The sequence below is a fragment of the Oncorhynchus tshawytscha genome, linkage group LG08, assembly GCF_018296145.1.
Source record: "Oncorhynchus tshawytscha isolate Ot180627B linkage group LG08, Otsh_v2.0, whole genome shotgun sequence".
Classification (NCBI taxonomy): Eukaryota; Metazoa; Chordata; class Actinopteri; order Salmoniformes; family Salmonidae; genus Oncorhynchus; species Oncorhynchus tshawytscha.
This window is the reverse complement of record NC_056436.1, coordinates 9210295-9237176: the sequence shown is the minus strand read 5'-3', so window position 1 is coordinate 9237176 and position 26882 is coordinate 9210295. Positions and strand designations below refer to the sequence as shown.

Here is a 26882-nt window from a genome sequence, read left to right as displayed (position 1 = left end):
GTCAGTTAAGCACAAATTCTTATTTACAATGACGGCCAAACCCAGACAACACTGGGCCAATTGTGCACCACCCTATGGGACTACCAATCACAGCTGGTTGTGATACAGCCTGGATTTGAACCAGGGTGTCTGTCATGACATCTCTAGTACTGAGATGCAGTGCCTTAGACCGCTGCGCCACTCGGGAACCCATAGTCTTTCATTTCAAGTAAAAAATAAACCGGAAATTACATTTTATTATACAAAGAATAGCAGAGTGAAACGTTGATAACAGTGTTTGAAATTATTGAAATAACTCTATAACATTTTTAATGCAGAATTAACACAACTCAAAAGACAATTGGTCTGTAGTTGTAATAAGGTGTAAATCAGTATTGCCCTCTGGTGGAAGATTCGGAACTGGCAATTTACCCACATTACCCTCCCGGACATTAGGTGGCAGTAAACACTTGCAGTTGGTCACCAAATACCCTTAATGAAGACCAAAGAAGAGCAATGAGGAAGTTTTACCTTGCTTCTTTGTTTAGTGTCTTCAAGTGCATATTTTGTATACTTCAGAAACCTTTAGCTAGCGTACAAATAACGAGCGTCATCTAGTCTGCAACTCAACTTCATGCACTTTTATGATTTTGTTTTGATTGAGTTCATTTAGTGTACATCATTTCTCATAACTACTAACGGTAGCTAGTTAGCAAATACAGTCAGGAGCATTTATTGATGTCAATCTCTGAAGGTTTGCTCAAATCATGATGGTGAGTGCCAGCTATCCGTAACCCACTACACTGCTGGAAAGTTAATAATGTATTAATCAATGTACATATTGTATGGGTTGTGTACAGTTAACCCTCAATCATGACTCAAATGCCATATCTTTACGTTGAGTCATTGGACGTCTCTTAGGTCTGTTTAGTAACGCGGGTGTATTAGTACACTAGTCACTGTCAATTGTATTGGTTTGCACAAAAAACGTCTGTGGGAAGCCAGAGGTTAAATACAATTTTATTTCAAGTTATTGTGCTGTTGGGCAGGACGGTTGGTCATTATGAGAGGGGGGAATTTGATACAATATATGATATAATATATATATATATATATATATAGTTTTTTATATATATATATATATATATTCCAGGTAAGTAGACTGAGATCACATTCTCATTTACAGCAACGACCTGGGGAATAGTTACAGGGGAGAGGAGGGGGATGAATGAGCTAATTGTTAGCTGGGGATGATTAGGTGACCATGATAGTATGAGGTCCAGATTGGGAATTTAGCCAGGACTCCAGGGTTAACACCCCTACAATAAGTGCTATGGGATCTTTAGTGACACCAGTTTAACGTCCCATCTGAAAGACGGCACCCTACACAGGGCAGTGTCACTGCCCTGGGGCATTGGAATATTTTTTTAGACCAGAGGAAAAGGTGCCTCTTCCTGAGCCTCCAAACAACACTTCCAGCAGCATCTGGTCTCCCATCCAGGGACCAACCCTGCTTAGCTTCAGAAGCAAGCCAGCAGTGGGATGCAGGGTGGGATGCAGGGTGGGATGCAGGGTGGGATGCAGGGTGGGATGCAGGGTGGGATGCAGGGTGGGAAGCAGGGTGGGAAGCAGGGTGGGATGCAGGGTGGGAAGCTGCTGTTTTTATCTAAAGGATCCTATCTTATTAAACAGACTTTCCAAGCATGGGTCTGTTGTAGAACCACTTTATCTCTTCTTACCTTTATGACATACAAGTTCCCACATGTAATCATGTTTTAGTCCAAATGTGTCTCGCTAGTAGGACTTTTATTTTCATATGAGGTAAGCAGAGAGGAAGAGGGTCTAAAACAGACCCACATTTGGAAACTGTTTAATAATACAATCCTTTAGATATTTTGTAATAAATTCTCCCCGTCATAATGACCAACCGTCCTTCCCACCAGCACAGTAACTTATAATAGAATTGTATTTCACTTCTGGCTTCCCACGGATGTTTTTTTTTTGTGAAAACCAATACAATTGACAGTGACTCTAGTGTTTGTAAAAAACACCTAGATGTCCCCTTTAGCCTTATGAGACAACAGACCCGATGCTGCACAAAATGCTCTGTTTATAATGATACGTTAGCCTTTAGCCTTATGAGACAACAGACCCGATGCTGCACAAAATGCTAAAAGCAAATACGTTTTGGAACTTCATTTTCATATAAGCGAGAAATAATTCTTTAAATACAAAAATCACACTTCCTGTATGCAGTTTAGGTTAGGGTTATTTTGAAAAACGCATGCAATCCAGACAGAAATGTGGAATGGAATGGTCCAAATGCGAGCACAAGGTGAGAGGATGTGTCGAAGCTGAAGCCAGGTACAACTTTGCTAAACTGCTCACAGTAAGAGTATCTTTTGTATTTGAAATGTTATTTATTTCAGTTAAGTTCCAAACATTTCCAAAACCGTATCGCTAGCGAGGATGAATAACATTTCTAAATGTTAAAACATTGTTGGGATTGTAGTTCATATGGAGCCAGCTGTCCTCCTTAACATCTGCTGAGAACCCAATACAAGGACCAGCTGTAAGCCACCTTGAAGAGCTTGTGTACAGTAAGCCTGAAGCCCTAACCCTGAAATGCAAGCCGATGCAATCTGTTCAGCATTCACACTTTTCTGATATGCATATAATGTTTATAATCAGAGATGACCAGAGAAATGTCCTCTCAAGTCCACCATACCAGCTAATAGCAGTTAAGTGTTTTACATAATAGTCATACATTTCATTCATATTTTTCCTTGGGATGTGTGTCTGATCTTTTATTTTAGGATAGTGAGAACAAACCCTGCCTGCCGCTCTCCTTTACCGCGCCTAAATCTGAGGGTCCTGATTGTAACAGTAAAGTCCAGAGTGAACAGCAGGCTCCAGAGATGGCATCAGTGAAGCAGGAAGACTGCAGTCAAACACTGGGGCTGAATGTCAACATTAAAGATGAAGTAAAGGAGGAAGAGATTGAAACATTTGTGTATCATGGTAAAAAAAGACGTTTTCACAGTCTCAGAGTAGAACTGTAGGAGTGCTGATGTAGGATCAGTTTAGCCTTTTAGATCATAATGAATCAGATTATATGGATGGGGAGACCTGATCCTAGATCAGCACATCTAATCTGTGTGACTTTAGGTCCAGGTGAACTGACAAGGCTTAAGGCTCCTGTTTCCCTGAAAGAGGTAACCTAGGTGATGTCTCATGCTACTCACCTGATTTACCATCAACATTTTACATTTGTCTCCTTCACTTGACGTGTAACGTTTGAACAACATTGGGATTGTTAATGTTTCGAAAAAATGGACACAAAATGTAGATCACCGTGCAGTTATCACACAACCTCCTCTCTCTCCCTCACGCTGGCCTGCCTGCCCCCTCCTCTCTCTCCCTCAGGCTGGCCTGCCTACCCCCTCCTCTCTCTCCCTCAGGCTGGCCTGCCTGCCCCCCTCTCTCCCTCATGCTGGCCTGCCTGACCCCTCCTCTCTCTCCCTCACTCTGGCTCACCTGCTCTTTCTCTTCGCTAATGTGAGTGTGTGTTCAGTCTTCGATCTGTTGCATGTAGAATATCCTAATGTATTCATTGATGTTCGGATCCTGTTTTACTGAAATTGTGAGAGACAGATCTTGATTACCGATAGATAGTCCTAGTGAACAGTTCTGACTCTTATCTGTTGGTGGCTGACCTACCTATACTGTTCCCTTACCCTCTCTCTCAGTCCCTTGCTAACTCGCTTTGGATTCTAGCTGACTCGAATCTTGGCACTTAGAAATGGGAGTTGACACTGAGAGTTGACGTGCAAGGGAATCTATTATTTTGTAGTTGTCTCTCCACCACTACGTCATCGTTGTTAACAGTTGGAAAAATGTCAGAGAAAGGCCAGTGACAGCAGCGAAGTCCTGTATGGTGGCGATATTTTGAGAAGTTAAAGGAGAAGGTGGTGGAATGCAAATCTGAGAAGGACACGCCGTGAGACCCGGGGATGGAGTAGCGATGACTGCGGTAGACTGAACTGCATTGCCTTAGTTTTCATATGCTGGACCCTTTTGCCTGATGAATACATGCCATTTTATTATGTTTGCCGTATCTTTTAAACCTTAAAAAAAACTGTTTAAACCTTTAAATAAATAAATACAAATAAGTCACATCCCTATTCTTCAACTTAGGGCCGGCTGGAGAGTTCAAAGAAGAGACGGAAGAACACCAAGTCTTACAACTCAAAGGTCTGTGTTTTCTTTCTTCTCACACATAGAACATATTTAAACCACAGTTCCGATTCTGGACAGAATTCAAACCAACGAGGCATTCTAAAATTTTATTTTAGAATGCCTCGTTTCGGGGAGTATGATACATGCACACCCATCAGGCTAATGGCATTCACCTGTCACTGGGGTATGCACCCCCCCCGCCAATTGAATAATGGTCTAGCACCTTATTTTACGGCTATGTAGGCCCATGATAGAGGTGGACAATTGTGCTAAGCTCGTAACCCATTGTTTTTATTCCTCAGGACTCAAGGGAACCAGTGCCGCCTCTAGCCTTTTGGGGGCCCTAGGTGGGCAAAATATTCAAAAGTTTGGGGCCACTTAGAAATTTCCTTGTATTTGAAAGGAAAGCAAAACATTTTGTCCATTAAAATAACAACCAAATTGATCAGAAATACATTGCGGACAATGTTAATGTTGTAAATGACTATTGTAGCTGGAAACGGCTGATTTTTAAAAATGGAATATCTACAGAAGTACAGAGAGGCCCATTATCAACTATCACTCCTGTGTTCCAATGGCACGTTGTGTTAGCTAATCCAAGTTTATTATTTTTATAAGGCCAGTTGATCATTAGAAAAACATTTTGTAATTATGTTAGCTCAGCTGAAAACTGTTGTGCTAACTAAAGAAGCAATAAAACTGGCCTTCTTTCGACTAGTTGAGTATCTGGCGCATCAGCATTTGTGGGTTCGATTACAGGCTCAAAATGGCCAGAAACAAATAACTTTCTTCTGAAACTTGTCAGTCTATTCTTGTTCTGAGAAATGAAGGCTATTCCATGCAAGAAATTGCCAAGAAACTGAAGATCTTGTACAACGCTGTGTACTACTCCCTTCACAGAACCTGGCAAACTGTCTCTAACCAGAATAGAAAGAGTTGTGGGAGGCCCCGGTGCACAACTGAGCAAGAGGACAAGTACATTAGAGTGTCTAGTTTGAGAAACAGATGCCTCACGAGTCCTCAACTGGCAGCTTCATTAAATAGTACCTGCAAAACACCAGTCTCAACGTCAACAGTGAAGAGGCGACTCCGGGACGCTGGCTTTCTAGGCAGAGTTCCTCTGTCCAGTGTCTGTTCTTTCGTCCATCTTAATCTTTTCTTTTTATTGGCCAGTCTGAGATATGGCTTTGTCTTTGCAACTCTGCCTAGAAGGCCAGCATCCCGAAGTCGTCTCTTCACTGTTGACGTTGCATCCCGGCCAGACCCTCCGCTAACCCGGACAACGCTGGGGCCAATTGTACGCCGCCCTAGGGGACTCCCGATCACGGCCTGGTTGTGATACAGCCCGGGATCGAAACAGGGTCTGTATTGACGCCTCTGGTAACTTAGACCGCTCGCCACTCTGGAGGCCCAAAATGTAGGAGTTCTAAAGCTAATTTCCTTCAATTCTGCACATGTTTCTATTATATCTGTGTGAGAGTGACTACCAAAAGTGATGTGGCCCCCCCTGGAGGTCAGGGCCCCTGAGCGCATGCCCTGTGTGCGCGGTCTGTAATTTGGTGATGGTTACTACAAGGTTTAGATATCTGGCTAGACTACCTTACCTAGCAATCTAAAACATGTCAGCTGACGTGGGTTAATTGAGTGACACTGCCGATGCACTACCAAATTTTGAAATTACACCTCGAGTATTCTACTTTAAATAAATCTCAACAGACTGAGTTTGTATTAAAAACGCAACCCTGGCGGCTGCAAGGTGTGTGTAGTTTGAGTATAGGAAGAGGCGGGACTAAACTGAACCATCGGAGGAGAGCTGGCCATAATCTTCTCCGGTGAAAGGTTGTCTGAAATGTACCGGATATCTAACTGGGAAACAGAACCAACCTCTCAAAAGGACCAACCAGTTGAAATGTCTATTCAACATGTTGCAGCAGGATTATTTCTGAGAAAGTTACTGTGAAAAATCCAGACTAAATAGAAGCTAGACTATCATTCTGGAGAGGGTTTACTGCCTCATTTTGCTGTACACTCCCATAGCAAGAGATGCCTGTTATGACTGAGCAGTATTGTAAATCATATTGTGCACTATATTAGGTGCATGAACTTGAGTTATAAATTAGGCAAATGACTTGCTTGTTGTAAATGACTTGTTTTTCTGTTGTCATTTACACAGGAGAAGGACCTGACTACGCTGAACTTAAGGTTGAAGTTGAAACGTCCAGAGCGCAACACAGTGTAGAAAGCAAAGCTAAGGAGTCTAACCACTGCCCACACTGTGAGAAGAGCTTCCCATTCCCATCATATCTTGAAAGACACCTGCGGAAACATACTGGAGAGAAGCCTTATTCCTGCTCTGTCTGTGGGAAGTGCTTCAGGACCTCAACTCATTTAACCACTCACCGGGGAGTTCACACAGGGGAGAGACCTTACTCCTGCTCTGACTGTGGAAAGTGTTTCTCCCTTATAAGTAACTTTAAACAACACCAGCGAACACATTCTGGAGAGAAACCTTACTCCTGCTCCGATTGTGGAGACAGTTTTTCTCAACATGGTAACATGCGGCGTCACCAGAAAAGACACACTGGAGAGAAACCTTACTCCTGCTCCGATTGTGGGAAGAGTTTCATTACAACATCTGAATTAATCAGTCACCAGAGAGTGCACACAGGAGAGAAACCTTTCCACTGTTCTGTCTGCGGGCAGAATTACTTTAGCCTGAGTAACTTAATACGCCACCAGAGAATACACACCTAGGACAGAAGCCATATTCCTGCTTGACGTGCTTCAAAACATAATCTGAACAAGAGGTCTTCACGAATCCACCCGTACCCGGAATACCCGAGAACCGATCCGATCCGGGACATGAGCAGATCTGGATCCAGAATTCTGAATAATGTTACAGGTCTGGTTCGGATCTGATTTGATTGGGTCTCGGGTATGTGTAATTTAACTGACTTGTCCGGAAGGGCCCGTACAGATCCGAACTCAACTACACAGAGACAGAGAGAGAATTATGATGATGCAGGAAGCTCCTCTCTCACACTGTCGAAGACATGGAGAGGCAGGAAGCTCCTCTCTCACACTGTCGAAGACATGAAGAGGCAGGAAGCTCCTCTCTCACACTGTCAAAGACATGGAGAGGCAGGAAGCTCCTCTCTAACACTGTCGAAGACATGAAGAGGCAGGAAGCTCCTCTCTAACACTGTCAAAGACATGGAGAGGCAGGAAGCTCCTCTCTAACACTGTCAAAGACATGGAGAGGCAGGAAGCTCCTCTCTAACACTGTCAAAGACATGGAGAGGCAGGAAGCTCCTCTCTCACACTATCGAAGACATGAAGAGGCAGGAAGCTCCTCTCTAACACTGTCGAAGACATGGAGAGGTACCTACACCGTCCCAACTTTGACCCTGTCTGCCGAGGATGGCGTCCCTCCAAGCTGTTATTGACCGCTACGCACAGAGGACGAGGAGCCCAACCAGCATGGATCAGGGACATGAGGGAATGGCCTAACAGGGAGCTCCAGCATGTAGCAGGGACATGAGGGAATGGCCTAACAGGGAGCTCCAGCATGTAGCAGGGACATGAGGGAATGGCCTAACAGGGAGCTCCAGCATGTATCAGGGACATGAGGGAATGGCCTAACAGGGAGCTCCAGCATGTATCAGGGACATGGGGGAATGACCCAGCCTGACGGAGTGGAGAGAGCAGCAGTAAACTACAAGGGAAAGGTCTTTCATTTCTCCTGACTGATAGTTCCTACTCAGAGCAATAGAGCAGAAACTCTCTGAGCCATTACTGATCCTGTATATTCAATACAAGGCCAAAAGTATATGGACATCTGCTCGTCGAACATCTCATTCCAAACTCATGGGTGTTAAATCCCACATTTTCCCAGACATGAAAATATCAAAATCATTAGTGACCGTTTGAAATAATCATTATTTTTTTTAATGTTCATGGAATACTAGGTGAGATAATGTGATGTATACTGAATTAACATTTACCCTATGCAGTCATCACCATTCTTGTATATCCCAGCCCACTTATGAATTGCTTACATCCATGCCAGCCATAGTATCGGATCATGCTCTCATCCACTGACAGCCATTCCTGAAATGGCATGACTTTGTATGACTGATTGAGCTCAGAGACAAAGTGTGTCGTCAGTGATCTTTGTGTTGTCAACAACATGAACTGAGGCCATTAATTAATCAAAGCGATTTATCCTCATTGCATCTGAAGTGCTTTCATTAGGTACATCAATGTCAAGTGACCAAACCTTTTGTTTGGGAGCTTTGACACAACCATCTTCTTCTCATGGTGCAACCAGGAAGTAAACAGCTCTGGTCATGTGACAATTTACACTAAACATATTCCTGCCTCTTTATCGTATCAATATTTGCTAGAAATGCATTGATACATCATTCAGTAACATCTTTAGAGCCTAATAACATTTTTTCACTGAGCTTTTCAGCAAGGCCATTCTTTTGCTAATGTTTGTCTGTGGAGATTGCAGATTTTTCTTTACACCTGTCAGCAACAGGTGTGGCTGAAATAAACGAATCCACTAATTTGAGAGGCGTCCACATACTTTTGATCATGTAGTGTAGCTTACATTGCGTTTTTGTTATATTTTACCTTTATTTAACTAGGCAAGTCAGTTAAGAACAAAATCTTATTTTCAATGACGGCCTAGGAACAGTGTTCAAGGGCAGAACGACAGATTTTGTACCTTGTCAGCTCGGGGGTTTGAACTTGCAACCTTCCGGTTACTAGTCCAACGCTCTAACCACTAGGCTACCCTGCCACCTCTACACTCTAACCACTAGGCTACCCTGCCGCCTCTAACCGCTAGGCTACCCTGCCGCCTCTAACCACTAGGCTACCCTGCCGCCTCTACGCTCTAACCACTAGGCTACCCTGCCGCCTCTACGCTCTAACCACTAGGCTACCCTGCCGCCCCATGTTTTGATTTTGAGTACTGCGCTGTTGGGAAGGGCTTGCAAGTTAATGTTAAGCATTTCACTGTACTTGTGCATGTGACAAATAAAACCTGAAAAATCAACATTTTGCGATGGCTTTCTCAGTCTCTGGACCCCATCGGAAAGCTGTGGTTTGAATTGAAGAAGGCTGTCAGTCTATAAGCTCAGACGAAGGATATCAAGGATCTGTAAAGATTCTGTATGGAGGAATGGTCTTAAGATTCCTCCTAATTTTGTTCTCCAATCTCATAAAATATTTTTAGAAGAAGGGCTCGGTGTCGGGAAAGGTGAGGAGGGTGCTGGACTATTGAAAACAGGGGATTCAATAATGTTGACTCTTATCTGTTTTAGATGTATTTATTGTATGACTTGTTAAACAGAGCATACAATATAACTCTGCATTTGTATGATCTATTTTAACGTTTTTTGTTGTTGTTGCTCATCTTTATCAAGGGATCCAATCAATTTGGACCCCACGGTACATACAGTACAATGGGAGAGGTGTGTGGGCATGCACAGGAGGACCAGGATGTTGAACTCAGACCACTATTGAGGACTGGGACTCTCATATCTAGAGACTTAGGAGAACTTCTGTGAGTGTAATGTTTACTGTTCATTTTTTGTTTTATTTCACTTTTGTATATTTATCTAGCTCACTTGCTTTGGCAACGTTAACATATGTTTCCCATGCCAATAAAGCCCCTTGAATTGAATTGACCTCCTCGCTAAAGGAACTTCTAGCCAGCAATTTAAGTGCAGTGGATTTGAGTTTCATTCCATCTTTGTTTGAACCTCGCAGGAGTTTATGTTATGGTGAGTGGTGAAACAACAGCTTTACTCGCATATTAGGTGTCTGTTTATTTGCTCCTGTTTCCCTGAAAGAGGTAACCTAGATGATGTCTCATGCTACTCACCTGATTTACCATCAACCATTTTACATTTGTCTTCTTCACCATAGATCCGCTAAAAGAAGAGACGGAAAAACAGAACATCTTACTACTCAACGGTATGTTTCTCCTTTCTTCTCACACAGTGGTGCTCCAGCCTCCTTTACTTAACAAAAGGCCCGACCTAGCACCCCGCACTATCTGAAAGAGAACCCCAGAAATTTCGGAAACGTCACTGTCTTAAATGTTTTTTAATAACAACAAAACCAAAAATGTACTAATAGCCTAAGACCTTATTTTACGTTCTGTAAGACCATTATAATGGTAGACCATTGTGCTCAGCTCGTAAAGCGTTGTTTATATAGACGGGTTAGTTGACAACGTCACGAAAACTAAGCTTGCAGAAGGTTGTTGTTCTGGATGGCCAGATAGCTAGCAACAATGACAAGAAACTGCCATGTGGTGAATCGTAAATTGCTCGTTTTTATCTTGTTCTTAATACCATGGCTTGTTCTGAGAGGTTTTGACTGGTGTTGGGGTCCCGAATGGCGCAGAATCCAGGCTGTATCACAACCGGCTGTGATTGAGCTTCCCATAGGGCTGCTCACAATTGGCCCAGGGTCGTTCAGGTTTGGCCGTCATTGTAAATAAGAATTTGTTCTTAACCGACTTGCCTAGTTAAATAAAACGTCACGTTTATGCTAATATACTGTGATGAGTATCAAAACTGTCACGTGTAACAAAACGAAGGGCGCTATGGTAGATGGCGTCCAAGAGTAGTATCTGCACTTTGATAAATAATATTGCCATAATCAAGAACGGATAAAAAGGTTGACTGAATAATCTGCTTCCTACTGCTTCGAGAAATGCACGATATCTTTTCTGTAAAAAAATACAATTTGAAATCTTAGCTTCTTGATCATCATGTTTACAATGTTATTAATCAAACGGTTATTTTTGAAATCGAAATATGACTCATATGACAGAACATGCAGTAAAGCTTCAAATTACATCACTTCCTGCTTGGTAGCATCTACAGACCGAAGATTATAGTGTCATAGAGGAGGCCTGGGTCTGGGCCCAAAAGTTCAGCCACATCCCCACATTTTTATAAATTTTGAACAATGTCTTTACATACAAAATCCAATATACCAAACATCCTTCCCCAAACAGAATTTTTTTTGTGTATTACATTTCAGAACAATTCAGGATGTTGTGATATTTTTTTTGTTTCAGTCAAACGGATCCGCCCATAAATGTATAGTCATTGTTAGCTGCGTATCGCTGCAGACGTGTGTAACGTGTGTAAGGCTACTCATCAGAGACCAGTGTGTGTTCTTTATTTTAATGAAAAAGCATAATGCCATACTAACAGAAAACATGACATTTTAAAGGAAATAATTTCAACAAGAAGTGATAAATAATATAAAATATCTGAAATAATATTGACCGAATCCTCTTGTCCAGGTCTCTCTCAGGGAGAAATCTCCAACTCTGGTCCCCCACCAGCAGCAGAGGGAACTGTGGAGTCAGCTTTACCCCCATGGAGGAGCTACCCTCACCATCAACACTTTGGCCAGCACTAACAGTGCCACCCCAATCCATCACCTCCTGTGCTGCACCATCTCACTCCATCCACTCTGGCTCTACACCCCAACCCATCACATCTGGCTGGACACCACAGGGCTCCCAAGTCAATCTGCTCCAACAAATCCTGGACATACAGGATTTGTGCCTCAGCCACCCTTCCTCTGGGAACACCATCAGCCTCCATGTCCAGTCCCTTCACATTAATATCACCTACTGCACCACACTTTGATTTCTTATTTTCCCCATTCCCATTACCGGTAATCACAACCCATTCCACCCAGCCATCACAAACCAGCCCTGCCCCAACCTCTCCTACCTTAACCAGCTCTGCCCCAACCTCTCCTACGTTAACCAGCTCTGCCCCAACCTCTCCTACCTTAACCAGCTCTGCCCCAACCTCTCCTACCTTAACCAGCCTTGCCCCAACCTCTCCTACCTTAACCAGCCCTGCCCCAACCTCTCCTACCTTAACCAGCCCTGCCCCAACCTCTCCTACCTTAACCAGCCCTGCCCCAACCTCCTACCTTAACCAGCCCTGCCCCCAACCTCTCCTACCTTAACCAGCCCTGCCCCAACCTCTTCTACCTTAACCAGCCCTGCCCCAACCTCTCCTACCTTAACCAGCCCTGCCCCAACCTCCCCTACCTTAAAAATTCCTGCCTCAACCTCTCCTACCTTAACCAGCTCTGCCCCAACCTCTCCTACCTTAACCGTTCCTGCCCCAACCTCTCCTACCTTAACCAGCTCTGCCCCAACCTCTCCTACCTTAACCAGCTCTGCCCCAACCTCTCCTACCTTAACCGTTTCTGCCCACTCTCTCATCCCTCCAATCTCCGGATCTGTTAAACGGTGAGTTCAGGAGACAGTCCGGCCTTGGCCTACACCCACTGCCAAGAATAAAAAACATCAACAAACATCAATAAACAAATGCAATAAAATACAACAAGTGTTTAACTTGTTTTCTTACAGCCTCTTCACACTTACTACACTATACATATTGCTCACATGTAATTTTGCGTACTTGCCACGGAGAGGAGAGAGTGGAAGGATGATGGGTCCTCCGGAATGTTTCGTTTTCTTCCAGTTCCGCACAACTGTTCTGTTGCTCTTCAACCGATCGCTGCCCGCACCTGCCTGCCTGTCTAGCATCACTACTCTGGGCGGTTCTGACTTAGAATATGTGGACAACTACAAATACCTCGGTGTCTGGTTTCGACTGTAAACTCTCCTTCCAGACTCACATTAAACATCTCCAATCCAAAATTAAATCTAGAATTGGCTTCCTATTTTGCAACAAAGCATCCTTCACTTATGCTGACCATCCTACTGATATGACTTTGGCGATGTCATTTATAAAATAGCCTCCAACACTCTACTCTGCATCTTCTGCACATCTATCACTATAGTGTTTAATTGCTAAATTATAATTATTGTGCCACTATGGCCTTATTGCCTTACCTCCCTTATCTTACTTCATTTTCGCACACTGTATATACACTTTTCTATTGTGTTATTGACTGTATGTTTGTTTATTCCATGTGTAACTCTGTGTTGAACTGCTTTGCTTTATCATGGCCAGGTCGCATTTGTAAATGAGAACTTGTTCTCGACTGGCCTCCCTGGTTAAATAAAGGTGAAATAAAAATAAACAAAGCACGTAGTGAGTCACTCAGCCACGGAGCGGGAGAGGAGGATCGGGCCGCCCGGGAGGAAAGGGGACAGTTGAAGTCAAAGGATGTGGAAAGGGCCTGCTAACTGCTAGCTTGTTTAGCCCCGGTCCGCTAACTGCTACCTTGTTTAGCCCGGTCCTCTAACTGCTACCTTGTTTAGCCCCGGCCTACTAACTGTTAGCTTGTTAGCACAGGCCTGCTAACCGTCTGAATCGCCGCGTTGTTGTGCTAGCTGATTAGCTGTTGTTGTCTCACCTACTGTTTTAGCTACTGTTTTAGCTAGCTCTCCCAATTCAACACCTGTGATTACTGTATGCCTCACTGTATGTCTCTCTCAAATGTCAATATGCCTTGTATACTGTTGTTCAGGTTAGTTATCATTGTTTTAGTTTACAATGGAGCCCCTAGTTCCACTCTTCATACCCCTGATACCTCCTTTGTCCCACCTCACACACATGCGGTGACCTCACCCATTACAACCAGCATGTCCAGGGATACAACCTCTCATCATCACCCAGTGCCTGGGCTTACTTCCGCTGTACCCGCACCCCACCATACCCCTGTCTGCGCATTATGCCCTGAATATATTCTACCATGCCCAGAAATCTGCTCCTTTTATTCTCTGTCCCCAACGCTCTAGGCGACCAGTTTTGATAGCCTTTAGCCGCACCCTCATTCTACTCCTCCTCTGTTCCGCGGGTGATGTGGAGGTAAACCCAGGCCCTGCATGTCCCCAGGCACCCTCATTTTTTGACTTCTGTGATCGAAAAAGCCTTGGTTTCATGCATGTCAACATCAGAAGCCTCCTCCCTAAGTTTGTTTTACTCACTGCTTTAGCACACTCTGCTAACCCTGATGTCCTTGCCGTGTCTGAATCCTGGCTCAGGAAGGCCACCAAAAATTCTGAGATTTCCATACCCAACTATAACATTTTCCGTCAAGATAGAACTGACAAAGGGGGAGGAGTTGCAGTTTACTGCAGAGAGAGCCTGCAAAGTAATGTCATACTTTCCAGGTCCATACCCAAACAGTTCGAACTACTAATTTAGAAAATTACTCTCTCCAGAAATAAGTCTCTCACTGTTGCCGCCTGCTACCGACCCCCCTCAGCTCCCAGCTGTGCCCTGGACACCATTTGTGAATTGATCGCCCCCCATCTAGCTTCAGAGTTTGTTCTATTACCAGCCTGTTCAACCTCTCTTTCATATCATCTTAGATCCCCAAGGATTGGAAAGCTGCCGCAGTCATCCCCCTCTTCAAAGGGGGAGACACCCTGGACCCAAACTGTTACAGACCTATATCCATCCTGCCCTGCCTATCTAAGGTCTTCGAAAGCCAAGTCAACAAACAGGTCACTGACCATCTCGAATCCCACCGTACCTTCTCCGCTGTGCAATCGGGTTTCCGAGCCGGTCACGGGTGCACCTCAGCCACGCTCAAGGTACTAAACGATATCATAACCGCCATCGATAAAAGACAGTACTGTGCAGCCGTCTTCATCGACCTTGCCAAGGCTTTCGACTCTGTCAATCACCATATTCTTATCGGCAGACTCAGTAGCCTCGGTTTTTCGGATGACTGCCTTGCCTGGTTCACCAATTACTTTGCAGACAGAGTTCAGTGTGTCAAATCGGAGGGCATGCTGTCCGGTCCTCTGGCAGTCTCTATGGGGGTGCCACAGGGTTCAATCCTCGGGCCGACTCTTTTCTCTGTATATATCAATGATGTTGCTCTTGCTGCGGGCGATTCCCTGATCCACCTCTACGCAGACGACACCATTCTATATACTTCCGTCCCGTCCTTGGACACTGTGCTATCTAACCTCCAAACGAGCTTCAATGCCATACAACACTCCTTCCGTGGCCTCCAACTGCTCTTAAACGCTAGTAAAACCAAATGCATGCTTTTCAACCGTTCGCTGCCTGCACCCGCACGCCTGACCAGCATCACCACCCTGGATGGTTCCGACCTTGAATATGTGGACATCTATAAGTACCTAGGTGTCTGGCTAGACTGTAAACTCTCCTTCCAGACTCATCTCCAATCGAAAATCAAATCAAGAATTGGCTTTCTATTCCGCAACAAAGCCTCATTCACTCACGCCGCCAAACTTACCCTAGTAAAACTGACTATCCTACCGATCCTCGACTTCGGCGATGTCATCTACAAAATTGCTTCCAACACTCTACTCAGCAAACTGGATGCAGTTTATCACAGTGCCATCCGTTTTGTCACTAAAGCACCTTATACCACCCACCACTGCGACTTGTATGCTCTAGTCGGCTGGCCCTCGCTACATATTCGTCACCAGACCCACTGGCTCCAGGTCATCTACAAGTCCATGCTAGGTAAAGCTCCGCCTTATCTCAGTTCACTGGTCACGATGGCAACACCCATCCGTAGCACGCGCTCCAGCAGGTGTATCTCACTGATCATCCCTAAAGCCAACACCTCATTTGGCCGCCTTTCGTTCCAGTTCTCTGCTGCCTGTGACTGGAACGAATTGCATAAATCGCTGAAGTTGGAGACTTTTATCTCCCTCACCAACTTCAAACATCTGCTATCTGAGCAGTTAACCGATCGCTGCAGCTGTACATAGTCTATCGGTAAATAGCCCACCCATTTTTACCTACCTCATCCCCATACTGTTTTTATTTATTTACTTTTCTGCTCTTTTGCACACCAATATTTCTACCTGTACATGACCATCTGATCATTTATCACTCCAGTGTTATTAATCTGCAAAATTGTAATTATTTGCCTACCTCCTCATGCCTTTTGCACACAATGTATATAGACTCCCCTTTTTTTTCTACTGTGTTATTGACTTGTTAATTGTTTACTCCATGTGTAACTCTGTGTTGTCTGTTCACACTGCTATGCTTTATCTTGGCCAGGTCGCAGTTGTAAATGAGAACTTGTTCTCAACTAGCCTACCTGGTTAAATAAATGTGAAATAAAAATAAAAAAATAAAAAGGGAGGAGACAGAAGGGAGAAGGATTTAGCATTAGGAAGAGGGTAGGATAGAAAAGAGGGTAGGGTCGAAAAGGCAGTCAGTAGACAATGTCATAAAATACAACAAGTGATATCTTGTTTTCTTACTCGGGCCAGGTCAAATGTTCCTCTGCTTTTGCTGGACCCTTCTGCCCTTTTCCCCCCTTATCCCCTGTTCAAATGGGATAGGAGTGAAGGACTGCACCGGTACACACAACACATTACCCGATGACTGAAACTGAATTCTTCTGCTGCTCTGTCGTTCGCTACGTACTTCAGTCTGAGACTGCCGTCATTTCATTTGTTTGTGGTGACGTCAAAATGATGGAGTGTTGAACAAAACATAGTCGTCAGCGATTGGCTGAACTCTAACCGATCAGTATCATACGGTCTAGAAATTGTCAGGTGGTACTCCTAGGTCTGATCCAGACTCATTGCAGAGATCCGTGAGCTTGGCGTAGCGTTTGGTCCGAGCAAGGAGTTTGGGTAGCCAGGCAACACAACACACGCACAATTCATAGAAAAAGTGTTGAGTGAACTAATTAGGGAAACATTTGATTGTTTAATGTTTTGACATGAACTGAGCTTAAGAACATGTTCTGTACCTTTTGCTTTGGTTAATGTTTTGACATGAACTGAGCTTAAGAACATGTTCTGTACCTTTTGCTTTGGTTAATGTTTTGTCTTCTGTAAAAGAAAAGCAATACTGTCAGAATTTCTGTCCAAATGGTTGTATGAACAAACTAGTAACTATATAATGTATAATGGAGACTGGTATTAAAGACACTGGCTCTTGTGACTTAAAATGTGATTTGTTGTAATAAGGTGTAAATCACTATTGCTCTCTGGTGGTATGATTCGGAACTGGTAATTAACCCACATTACCCTCCCGGACGTTAGGTGGCAGTAAACACTTGCTGTTGGTCACCAAACGTTACTAATGAAGACAGAAGAAGACATATGAGGAAGTTTTGCCGCGTTTCTTTGTTTTGGATCTTCATGGTCAGTTTTTTTGACGTTTCCATACTTCAGAAACCGTTTATTTCGCTTACGAATAACGAGCTAAATGCAATTTTGTGATTCTGTTTTGATTGAACGCATTTGAGCTAATTTAGTATACAGCATCTCTGTCGACTAGCTACTGTAGCTAGTTAACAACACAGGAGCCTTGATGTCAGTCGCTAAGGCTTGCTCATATCATGGTGAGTGCAGGCTATCCACAGCCCATTGCACGGCTGGAAAGAGAAAATATTGATTAATTTACATGTTGTATGGGTTATGTACAGTATGCTTAAAATAGAAGGCATACAAATATTTTCAGTGTTCACACTTTTTTTTCCTGGTCTTATGTTTATAATCAGAGATTACCAGAGAATGTCCTCTCAAATCCAACATACCAGTTAATAGCAGCTATTTGTATTACATAGTAGTCATTTCATATTTTTTACTTGGGATGCGTGTCTGGTCTTTTATTTTAGGATGGTGAAAACAAACCCTGCCTGCTGCTCTCCTTTACCTTGCCTAAATCTGAGGGTCCTGATTGTAACAGAGTGAACAGCAGGCTCCAGAGATGGCATCAGTGAAGCAGGAAGACTGCAGTCAAACACTGGGGCTGAATGTCAACATTAAAGATGAAGTAAAGGAGGAAGAGATTGAAACATTTGTCTATCATGGTAAAAGCAGAGCACCGCCTGATTTCACAGTCTGCTAGTAGGGCCATTTGTAGGATCAGTTTTGCCTTTAAGATCATATTGAATAAGATTATATGAACAGCAGGGACCTGCTCTTAAACCAGCTAGCACATGTGGTTCCTTGGAAGTTGTGTGAATGTACGTTTTTGGTTTCCCATTGGTTCTGGGAACAAAGCCAAACGTTTCCTAAAAATGTTCTGAGAATGGAAGTGAACATTCCGCCTGTTCTAGATTGCAGGGACGTTCTGAGAACGGAAGTGAACATTCCGCCTGTTCTAGATTGCAGGGACGTTCTGAGAACGGAAGTGAACATTCCGCCTGTTCTAGATTGCAGGGACGTTCTGAGAACGGAAGTGAACATTCCGCCTGTTCTAGATTGCAGGGACGTTCTGAGAATGGAAGTGAACATTCCGCCTGTTCTAGATTGCAGGGACGTTCTGAGAATGGAAGTGAACATTCCGCCTGTTCTAGATTGCAGGGACGTTCTGAGAATGGAAGTGAACATTCCGCCTGTTCTAGATTGCAGGGAAGTTCTGAGAATGGAAGTGAACATTCCGCCTGTTCTAGATTGCAGGGACGTTCTGAGAACGTTTTACTATGGTTCCCAGAATGTTGTCATGGGATGTTTTATTAACCTATAATTTGCATTCTCCGAATGTTATTTAAAGGTAATTAAATGACGTTCTGAGAAGATATTTCAATCACACTGCTAGCTTAGTTTGGGTTACCTGTTGTGATCTCCAAGCACAGATAGGACATAGGGGTATTAATCATGATGGCACCGCATGAATGTGACTCTAACCTATGATCTTCTCCTCTCTATTCCCGGAATTAGTCCAGTGCTCTGTTCATTTTAGTCTATTCAAACAGACTCCATTTCAAAGTAAATAATCACTCATTAAGATCAGGTGTGGTCAGTTAGTGGGTGCGGCAAACGCACCTGAACACACTTAACAAGATAGGATAGAGTTTTGTTGATGGGAGATTCGGGAAGTGTGTTGAATGAGGTCCAGCGGTCAGAGACGAAAGAAGCGCAGAGCTGAAGGTTTTCTGACACGAGTAGAAAAGAGTTGAGTCTGGGGGGGGGTTGTTGTTTTTTTTTCAGTGTGGTCACTGCTCATGTTCCCAAAATGTTGCTGCCCGGAGGTTATGACATGGAGTTACGTCTGAATGTCACTGGGCTGCAAGTCAAGTCGGGAGAAGAGGACTATTGGGACAGGGACACAAAGGTGGATATCTGAAGAGGAAGGAGAGGAATGGAGGGGGGAGGAAGAGGTCGAAGAGAATAGCAGAGGTTGAATTTGAGGAAGGTGGAGATGGGGTGTCAAAGAGGATTTTGGTGTCAAGTGCAAACAGAGTGAGCCGTACACCAGACTGAGTTCTGTAGGTGAAATGTAAGTGAATGAGGGCGAGTTAAGTGAGGTGTGGTGAAGAGGTTGGAAACAGAGCCTGGCGTCAATGGACATGATAAATACGAGTCTGGACCAGTAGGAGTGACTTTTTGGGGAGAAAGTGCGTCCTTACAGATGGCAGAACCATTTGTGGTTTCAGGGTGGGTGGGAAAGGAGTTAGATGCAGTTGAGTCAGTGAAGACCAGAGGGAGCAGGCGGTCCGCGTCATTCAACTTGGGTCAAGATCTGTTTCTTGCTTTGCTCTTAGGAACGGGGCACCATTGAAAGTAGTGATTTTCTGGGGTAGTGTGGAGGTGGAGCAATCAAAGTTTAAATTCCTGGTGTTTGGTGCGACACAGATCCGGTGGTGAAACAGGAGTCACTGTCAGTCTTTTTGAGTCTCTACCTGACAAAGTTATGTTAGGATATATATCAGTTATCCTGTTAGAGCCTTTTGTGCTGAATCCACTGCCCTGTTTCAGGTGTAACATTTATGGTCATGTCATAGCAGTTTGTAGGAGGGAGATCCCAAATCAAGATGAGGGAATGGGATGGAGGATTGTGTACTTTCGGTGGATAAAGTTGTGTGACAACTGTAGAAGTGCCCTGGTTGCTTGTCATCAGAAGTGTCTGGTGAGAGAGCGGCAGGTTGAGGTGGCTAGAGTCAGAAGTGTCTGGTGAGAGAGCGGCAGGTTGAGGTGGCTAGAGTCAGAAGTGTCTGGTGAGAGTGAAGTGTCTGGTGAGAGAGCGGCAGGTTGAGGTGGCTGGCAGAAGTGTCTGGTGAGAGTCAGGTTGAGGTGGCTAGTGTCTGAGGTGGCTAGAGTCAGAAGTGTCTGGTGAGAGAGCGGCAGGTTGAGGTGGCTAGAGTCAGAAGTGCAGAAGGTGTTGTATACTGAGGCAGTGAAGAAAGTAGAGGAGGATGGGTCAAGGATCCTAAGAGGATCCCTGTGAGTAGTAGATCTGTGCCAGCACAGAGGGATTGGCCAATGAGTGATATATGCTTCAGAAAGGTTGGTTTCCTAGCGTTCATAGCAATGGTTATCATCTGTGCCACAGAAATGGAATGTAAATCACAGAAAATAATGTTGTAGTGGCAGCTGTGTAGAAGTATTTGGCTATATGAGATTTGACTTCAGAAGAGTTCCAGGGTGTGTTGAGTGGTGGTGTCCCGTCCTCCCAGGTCGTTGTCATGGTGCAGGAGCAGATGGGGTCGAAGTAGTGGAATGGGCTAGTGTGTTTTGAATGAGTGTGTGGTTAGTTGGCATGGTGCAGGAGCAGATGGGGTCGAAGTAGTAGAATGGGCTAGTGTGTTTTGAATGAGTGTGTGGTTAGTTGGCAGGATGTTTTTTAGTGTTTCTTTTATATATTCATTTTTCCCCCATTATGTATCACAAAGTATAATGGATTTATATTATAGCCCAGTTGGGGGCGGTAATACAACATTGGATGCCATCTGCCGTTAAACTCAGAAGTAGTTTAGAAATGTTTGTTTTTAAATAGCCTTAGAATGTTCTTTGACTGTTACTAATGTTTTCTTGTGGTTTTTATGGAAAGTTTTCTTAATGTTCTGAGAGCATGAATGTAAACAAAACCATGAGGAAACCTGCTAAAGTATTTAAATTCTCACAGAAGAATGTAGTCTCTTAACGTTCTCTGAACAATTTGAGAATATTACTTTAAATCAGGTCTGTTAAACTCATTTCTCGGAGGACCTAGTGTCTGCTGTTTTTTTTTTTTTCCTTTCAATTAAGACTTAGACAACTAGGGGAGGAGAGTTCCTTACTAATTACTGACCTTAATTCGTTAATCGAGTACAAGGCAGGTACCTGGCCCTCTGTGGAATGAATTTGACACATGCTTTAAATACAACCATGAGGAGAACTGTAGGAAATGTTATGCTGAAGTACTGAAATTCCCAAGAAACAAATGGTTCTCAGAATGTTTTGTGCTATATGGGTATCCTGCAGTATTCCCAGAACATGGTGGGAAGGTTGTATGAAAAACCACTCGCCAGGCTCTAAGAAACATGGTTCTCAGAACATTATACGCTAGCTGGGAAATCAGCACACCTAGTTTTAAGGTAAATTGATTAGGCTAATTCTCCTGTTTTCAATGTTTTTTTAATCCTATAGCAATACGCTTTTGGAAACCTTTTAATGTAACTGTCATTTTAAATAACCTTTAAAATACAAAATATACATACTATGCACAGTTTAGTGAAATTGTATCCGGCTGTTTTCACCCTTCACTACGACGTTCTCTCACCTTGTGCTGACATTTCCATTGGACCATTCCACATATCTGGATACATCGCACATATCTCTCTAAATAAAGCCAGGTGCAGCTTTCCTAGACTGTGTACTGTAAGTATATATTTTGTCATTTGAGAAAAATTGTCTTGCTTATGTTAAGTTCCAAATGTTTCCAAAACCTTACATCGCAACTGAGGTGTATTTGCGTTTAGACAGAGCATTTGGGCAACGCAGGGCACCATCAGAGAATCGGGCCATTTTCCCCACTGGGCCAAATGGGACGTGGAACGGCTCCGCTGTAATGTAATTGGAGTCATGAAAAGGGGAACCTACTCACCTGATTTGCCATCAACATGTTATATTTGTCTTCAACTTAGGGCCGGCTGGAGAGTTCAAAGAAAACAGGGAAGAACACCAAGTCTTACTACTCAAAGGTCTGTGTTTTCTTTCTTCTCACACATAGAACATATTTAAACCACAGTTCAGAATCTGGACAGAATTCAAACCAACGTAGATAACCGACATCACTCAGCAGTTTCCTTTTAGAATGTTTCCTCCTGCCTGCCTCGCTTCAGGGGGCAGAACAACACCCAATGACAAACAATACCTTGATTCTAACTATGTTATGAAAAAGAACACATGATTTTATGACGCATGCACACCCGTCAGGCTAATGGCATTAACCTGCATGCTGGACTCAGTCCAAGAGATACACTGAGTGTACGAAACAAAATATTGCGTTTTGCCCTGAGAACAGCTTTAATTCATCGGGGCGTGGACTCAACAAGGTGTCAACTGTTGAGTGTGAAAATCCCAGCACAAAAAAAAACACATAATTGAGTAGTAGTGTCCAACCTTATGTTGTGTTATGTAGGTCCATGATAAATTGAAATGCACTTGTTAGATTCCACAGGAATCATTGGATGAAAATGTTTTTTTAACCTTTATCTAGGCAAGTCAGTCAAGAACCAACTCTTATTTACAACGACGGCCTAACCCTAACCCGGCCAATTGTGCGGATACAGCCTGGATTCGAACCAGGGTCTGTAGTGACACCTCTAGCAATGTGGTTTTGTGCCTTAGACCTCTGCGCCACTCGGGTGCCCAAAAGTCTCCAGTGAAATGTTGTCTGAAATGTATCAGACAATTAACTCTGAAACAGAACCAACCTCTCAAATGGACCAACCAGTTGAAATGTCTATTCAACATGTTGCAGCAGGATTATTTCTGAGAAAGTTACTGTGAAAAATCCAGACTAAATTGAAGCTAGACTATCATTCTGGAGAGGGTTTACTGGCTCATTCTGCTGTAGACTTTCATTGCAAGAGATGCCTGTTATGACTGAGCAGTATTGTAAATCATATTGTGCACTATATTAGGTGCATGAACTTGAGTTATTAATTAGCATTCAGGACCCAAACTATCGGATTATTATGGCCAGAGGCTTTTTGCCTTTTGGTAGGCCGTCATTGTAAATAAGAATTTGTTCTTAACTGACTTGCCTAATTGAATAAATGTTAAATAAATATAGCACACCCTGTTGGGCCTCATGGTTTAAATACCACACAGTTGCAACTGTTTCTTAATGTGACCAACAATGGAGAACACTAGTAAGTTCATAAAGTTTAGCCTGTTTCCTAGGAATTAATCATAAACTTCAATCTGATGCTGATTTTATATCAATTTGACATGTAGACAAAGGAAAAAGAAAACCGAAAGGAATGGAGAAGGAAACTGAAAAAAAGAGGCACCGATTCACCCCTGGAGATGAGGATCTTATTATTTCAGGGGTACTTGGGCACTGGGAGGACCTCTTCGGCGCCCAGGCCCACATTCGCCCCCGGGGGTCAAAGACTGCAACCTGGAACACCATCGCTGGGACCTTGACCTCGGCTGTGGCGAGATGTGGTGACGATGTCCGGAAGAAATACAATCTCATAAGGAGCCAAATCAAGCAAAAGGTTTCTTCTATCCGGACATGGTCCACCCAGACTGGTGGGGGGCCCAACACCGTGCCGGCGCTGACCGACCTGGAGCAGCAACTTTTCTCCCGAATGGCAGAGACCGAAGCTGGTGTAGGGCCTGTTGATTTGGGATTTGGTGAGTGCTAATATTGTAATTATAATTACATCATACTAATATATTATACATTAGGCCTATATACAGTATATTTCATAGTGAAATATACCTCACATTATACAATATTTAATTATGTATTGTTTGGTTTAAATTGGACTTTAAAAAAAAAGTAATCTAAAAAAAAATAATTGAAGTTGCTGCTTGACATTTGCCTTAACCAGGCCTTCTTGTAGATTGGCCCTATCATATGTGCTACAAAGCAAGTGTATATCCAGATCAATTACATTCATTATTAAGAAATGTATATTTCAAAAACCCTGCTTCTGATTGGGGTTTAATGTTGATTTGCTCTACATAGATTGACAGAATGTAGGCCTACTGCACGAGATCCATCAAAGTTCCAAAGAGGGAACTCTGCTAATTTAAGTCTGCGACCCATTTAATACATAGAAACTGGCATAATTAGACAATGTAATTAATGGTATTATTACACATACAGCAATTCACCAGCAGAGGGCGGTAATTTGTATTTCATTTTCACAAAATTTTAGTCATTTAGAAAAATGCTCTTATCCAGAGAGGCTCACAGGAGCAATTAGTGTCAAGTACCTTACTCAAGGGCACATCAACTGATTTTTCACCAATTCAGCTCAGGTATTCAAAACGGCAACCTTTCGGTTACTGCCCCAAAGCTCTTAACCGCTAGCTTACCTGCTGACCACGCTCATAAATGCTTTTAAAGTCACCATTGGCCTCATGGTGAAATCCCTGATCAGTTTCCTTCCTCTCCGGCAACTGAGTTAGGAAGGACGCCTGTATCTTTGTAGTGACTGGTTGTATTGATACACCGTCCAAAGTGTAATTAATAACCTCACTATTTTATCCCTTTAGATGTGTTTGTGTGGTCTCATGAGTCGCCTATATGAGGCAAAGCAAAGTTTACATTTCACTGAGCCACAACCTTTATTACATTCCATAAAGACAGTATTAAATGAGTACCTGATGAATGGAAAGGACAGAACACACTCCAGGAATAATTTAAGTGTATTCTTTTTTTGAATTAAAAAACATAATGTCACAATGGTTTACCAACGGAAAACATGACAATTTAAAATAAATAATTTCAACAAGAAGTGATAAATAATATAAAATATCTTAAATAATATTGACCGAATCGTCTTGTCCAGGTCTCTCTCAGGGAGAAATCTCCAGCTCTGGTCCCCCACCAGCAGCAGAGGGAACTGTGGAGGCAGCTTTACCCTCTGTCACCATGGAGGAGCTACCCTCCACCTCACCATCAACACCTTGGCCAGCACCAACAGTGCCACCCCAACCCATCACCTCCCGTCCTGCACCAGCTCACTCAATCCACTCTCAATCAATGAATCAAATTTATTTTATAAAGCCCTTTTTACATCAGCAGTTGTCACAAAGTGCTTTACAGATACCCAGCCTGAAACCCCAAATAGCAAGCAATGCAGATGCACTCTCTGGCACCGCACCCCAACCCATCACCTCCTGTCCTGCACCAGCTCATTCCATCCACTCTGGCTTTGCTCCCCAACCCATCACCTCCTGTCCTGCACCAGCTCATTCCATCCACTCTGGCTTTGCTCCCCAACCCATTACCTCCTGTCCTGCACCAGCTCATTCCATCCACTCTGGCTTTGCTCCCCAACCCATCACCTCCTGTCCTGCACCAGCTCATTCCATCCACTCTGGCTTTGCTCCCCAACCCATCACCTCCTGTCCTGCACCAGCTCACTCCATCCACTCTGACTCTACACCCCAACCCATCACGTCTGGCTGGACACCACAAGGCCCCCAAGCCAATCTGCTCCAACAAATCCTGGAGACACAAACGCAACAAATCCATGTTACACAGACCGCCCAGCACATCCACCAAGCTCTTTATGATTTATTAGAAAAAGCACATGAAACACAGAAGGCACACCTGGATGTGGAGAAGAACCGGCTCCAGCTGGATAGAGAGCGCTTGAGGGTGGAGACAGAGCGCCTGCAGGTGGAGAGGGAGCGCCTCAAGATGGAGAAGGATCGCCTGGGGGAAGGGGAGGCGCTTCGGCAGCTCTCTGTCTCTGGGTCAGTCGCCCTAGAACACCAGACGCCTGTGAGTTCAAGAACTGTCAGTGCCTCCCCCACCCTTCCTCTGGGAACACCATCAGCCTCCATGTCCAGTCCCCTCACATTAATATCACCTACTGCACCACACTTTGATTTCTTATTTTCCCCATTCCCATTACCGGTAATCACAACCCATTCCACCCAGCCATCACAAACCAGCCCTGCCTCAACCTCCCCTGACTTAACCAGCCCTGCCCCAACCTCCCCTACCTTAAAAATTCCTGCCTCAACCTCTCCTACCTTAACCAGCCCTGCCCCAACCTCTCCTACCTTAACCGTTTCTGCCCACTCTCTCATCCCTCCAATCTCCGGATCTGTTAAACGGCGAGTTCAGGAGACAGTCCGGCCTTGGCCTGGACCCACTGCCAAGAATACAAAACACCAATAAACAAATGTAATAAAATACAAGTTTCTTTTCTTACAGCCTCTTCACACTTTCTACACAGTACTCACATGTAATCGTGCGTACTTGCTACGTAGAGAGAGTGGAAGGATGATAGGTCCTCCGGAAGTTTAGTTTTCTTCCAGTTCTGTGTAACTGTTCTGTTAGCAACCCTGTTCTGTTAGCAACCCTGTTCTGTTAGCAACCCTGTTCTGTTAGCAACCCTGTTCTGTTAGCAACCCTGTTCTGTTAGCAACCCTGTTCTGTTAGCACGTAGTGAGTCACTCAGTCATGGAGAGGAGGATCGGGCTGCCCGGGAGGAAAGGGGACAGTTGGTGTCAAAGGATGGGAGGAGAGTCGGGTTGAAAAGGCAGTCAAGAGACAGAAGGGAGTATTTCACAGAAGGAAGTGGATGGGATGGAAGAGTAGTGGGAGAGAGCGAAGATTGCATCGGTGGTCTCATTTTGTGAGCTTGAGTGGCCTAAACACTTCGCGCCTGAGCCCGAACAGTCAGAGCGGGTCTCACTGACTTTGAATGTGAAATTGCGCCAGCTCATCCAACCAGAAAAGCGGGCATCTTGGTAGGGAGTCTGGCCGTTGCCC

At 43.9% G+C, this 26882-nt stretch overlaps 1 protein-coding gene and 1 long non-coding RNA gene across 6 annotated transcripts; both read left to right on the top strand.

The window, feature by feature from the left end:
* The first annotated feature begins 494 nt into the window (after positions 1-494).
* Positions 495-26300, top strand: LOC112247634 (rho family-interacting cell polarization regulator 1). 3 transcript variants are annotated; one of them, XM_024416443.2, is made up of 5 exons: positions 495-752; positions 2796-3000; positions 22054-22110; positions 23372-23776; positions 24943-26300. In XM_024416443.2, exons 1-5 carry the CDS (start codon positions 747-749, stop codon positions 26283-26285), a joined length of 2016 nt encoding a protein of 671 aa, XP_024272211.2. In that variant the 5' UTR covers positions 495-746; the 3' UTR covers positions 26286-26300. The 3 variants fall into 3 exon arrangements, with proteins under 3 accessions (XP_024272211.2, XP_042181119.1, XP_042181120.1); XM_042325185.1 differs by lacking the exons at positions 495-752; positions 2796-3000 and adding exons at positions 17184-17544; positions 17821-18015; XM_042325186.1 differs by lacking the exons at positions 495-752; positions 2796-3000 and adding an exon at positions 18718-19102.
* Positions 9099-12874, top strand: LOC112247633. 3 transcript variants are annotated; one of them, XR_002953099.2, is made up of 4 exons: positions 9099-9793; positions 9900-10013; positions 10159-10206; positions 11555-12874. It is a non-coding gene; the product is annotated as an uncharacterized LOC112247633 (long non-coding RNA). The 3 variants fall into 3 exon arrangements; XR_002953097.2 differs by lacking the exon at positions 9900-10013 and having other exon boundaries at positions 11555-12873; XR_006083862.1 differs by having other exon boundaries at positions 9099-10013; positions 11555-12873.
* Positions 26301-26882: the final 582 nt, after the last annotated feature.

Excerpts from the sequence above, each read along its gene's own strand:
- LOC112247634 (XM_024416443.2), top strand. Across the intron at positions 22,111-23,371 it reads CCAAGTCTTACTACTCAAAG|ACAAAGGAAAAAGAAAACCG; the intron begins GTCTGTGTTTTC and ends TTTGACATGTAG. Across the intron at positions 23,777-24,942 it reads GCCTGTTGATTTGGGATTTG|GTCTCTCTCAGGGAGAAATC; the intron begins GTGAGTGCTAAT and ends CGTCTTGTCCAG.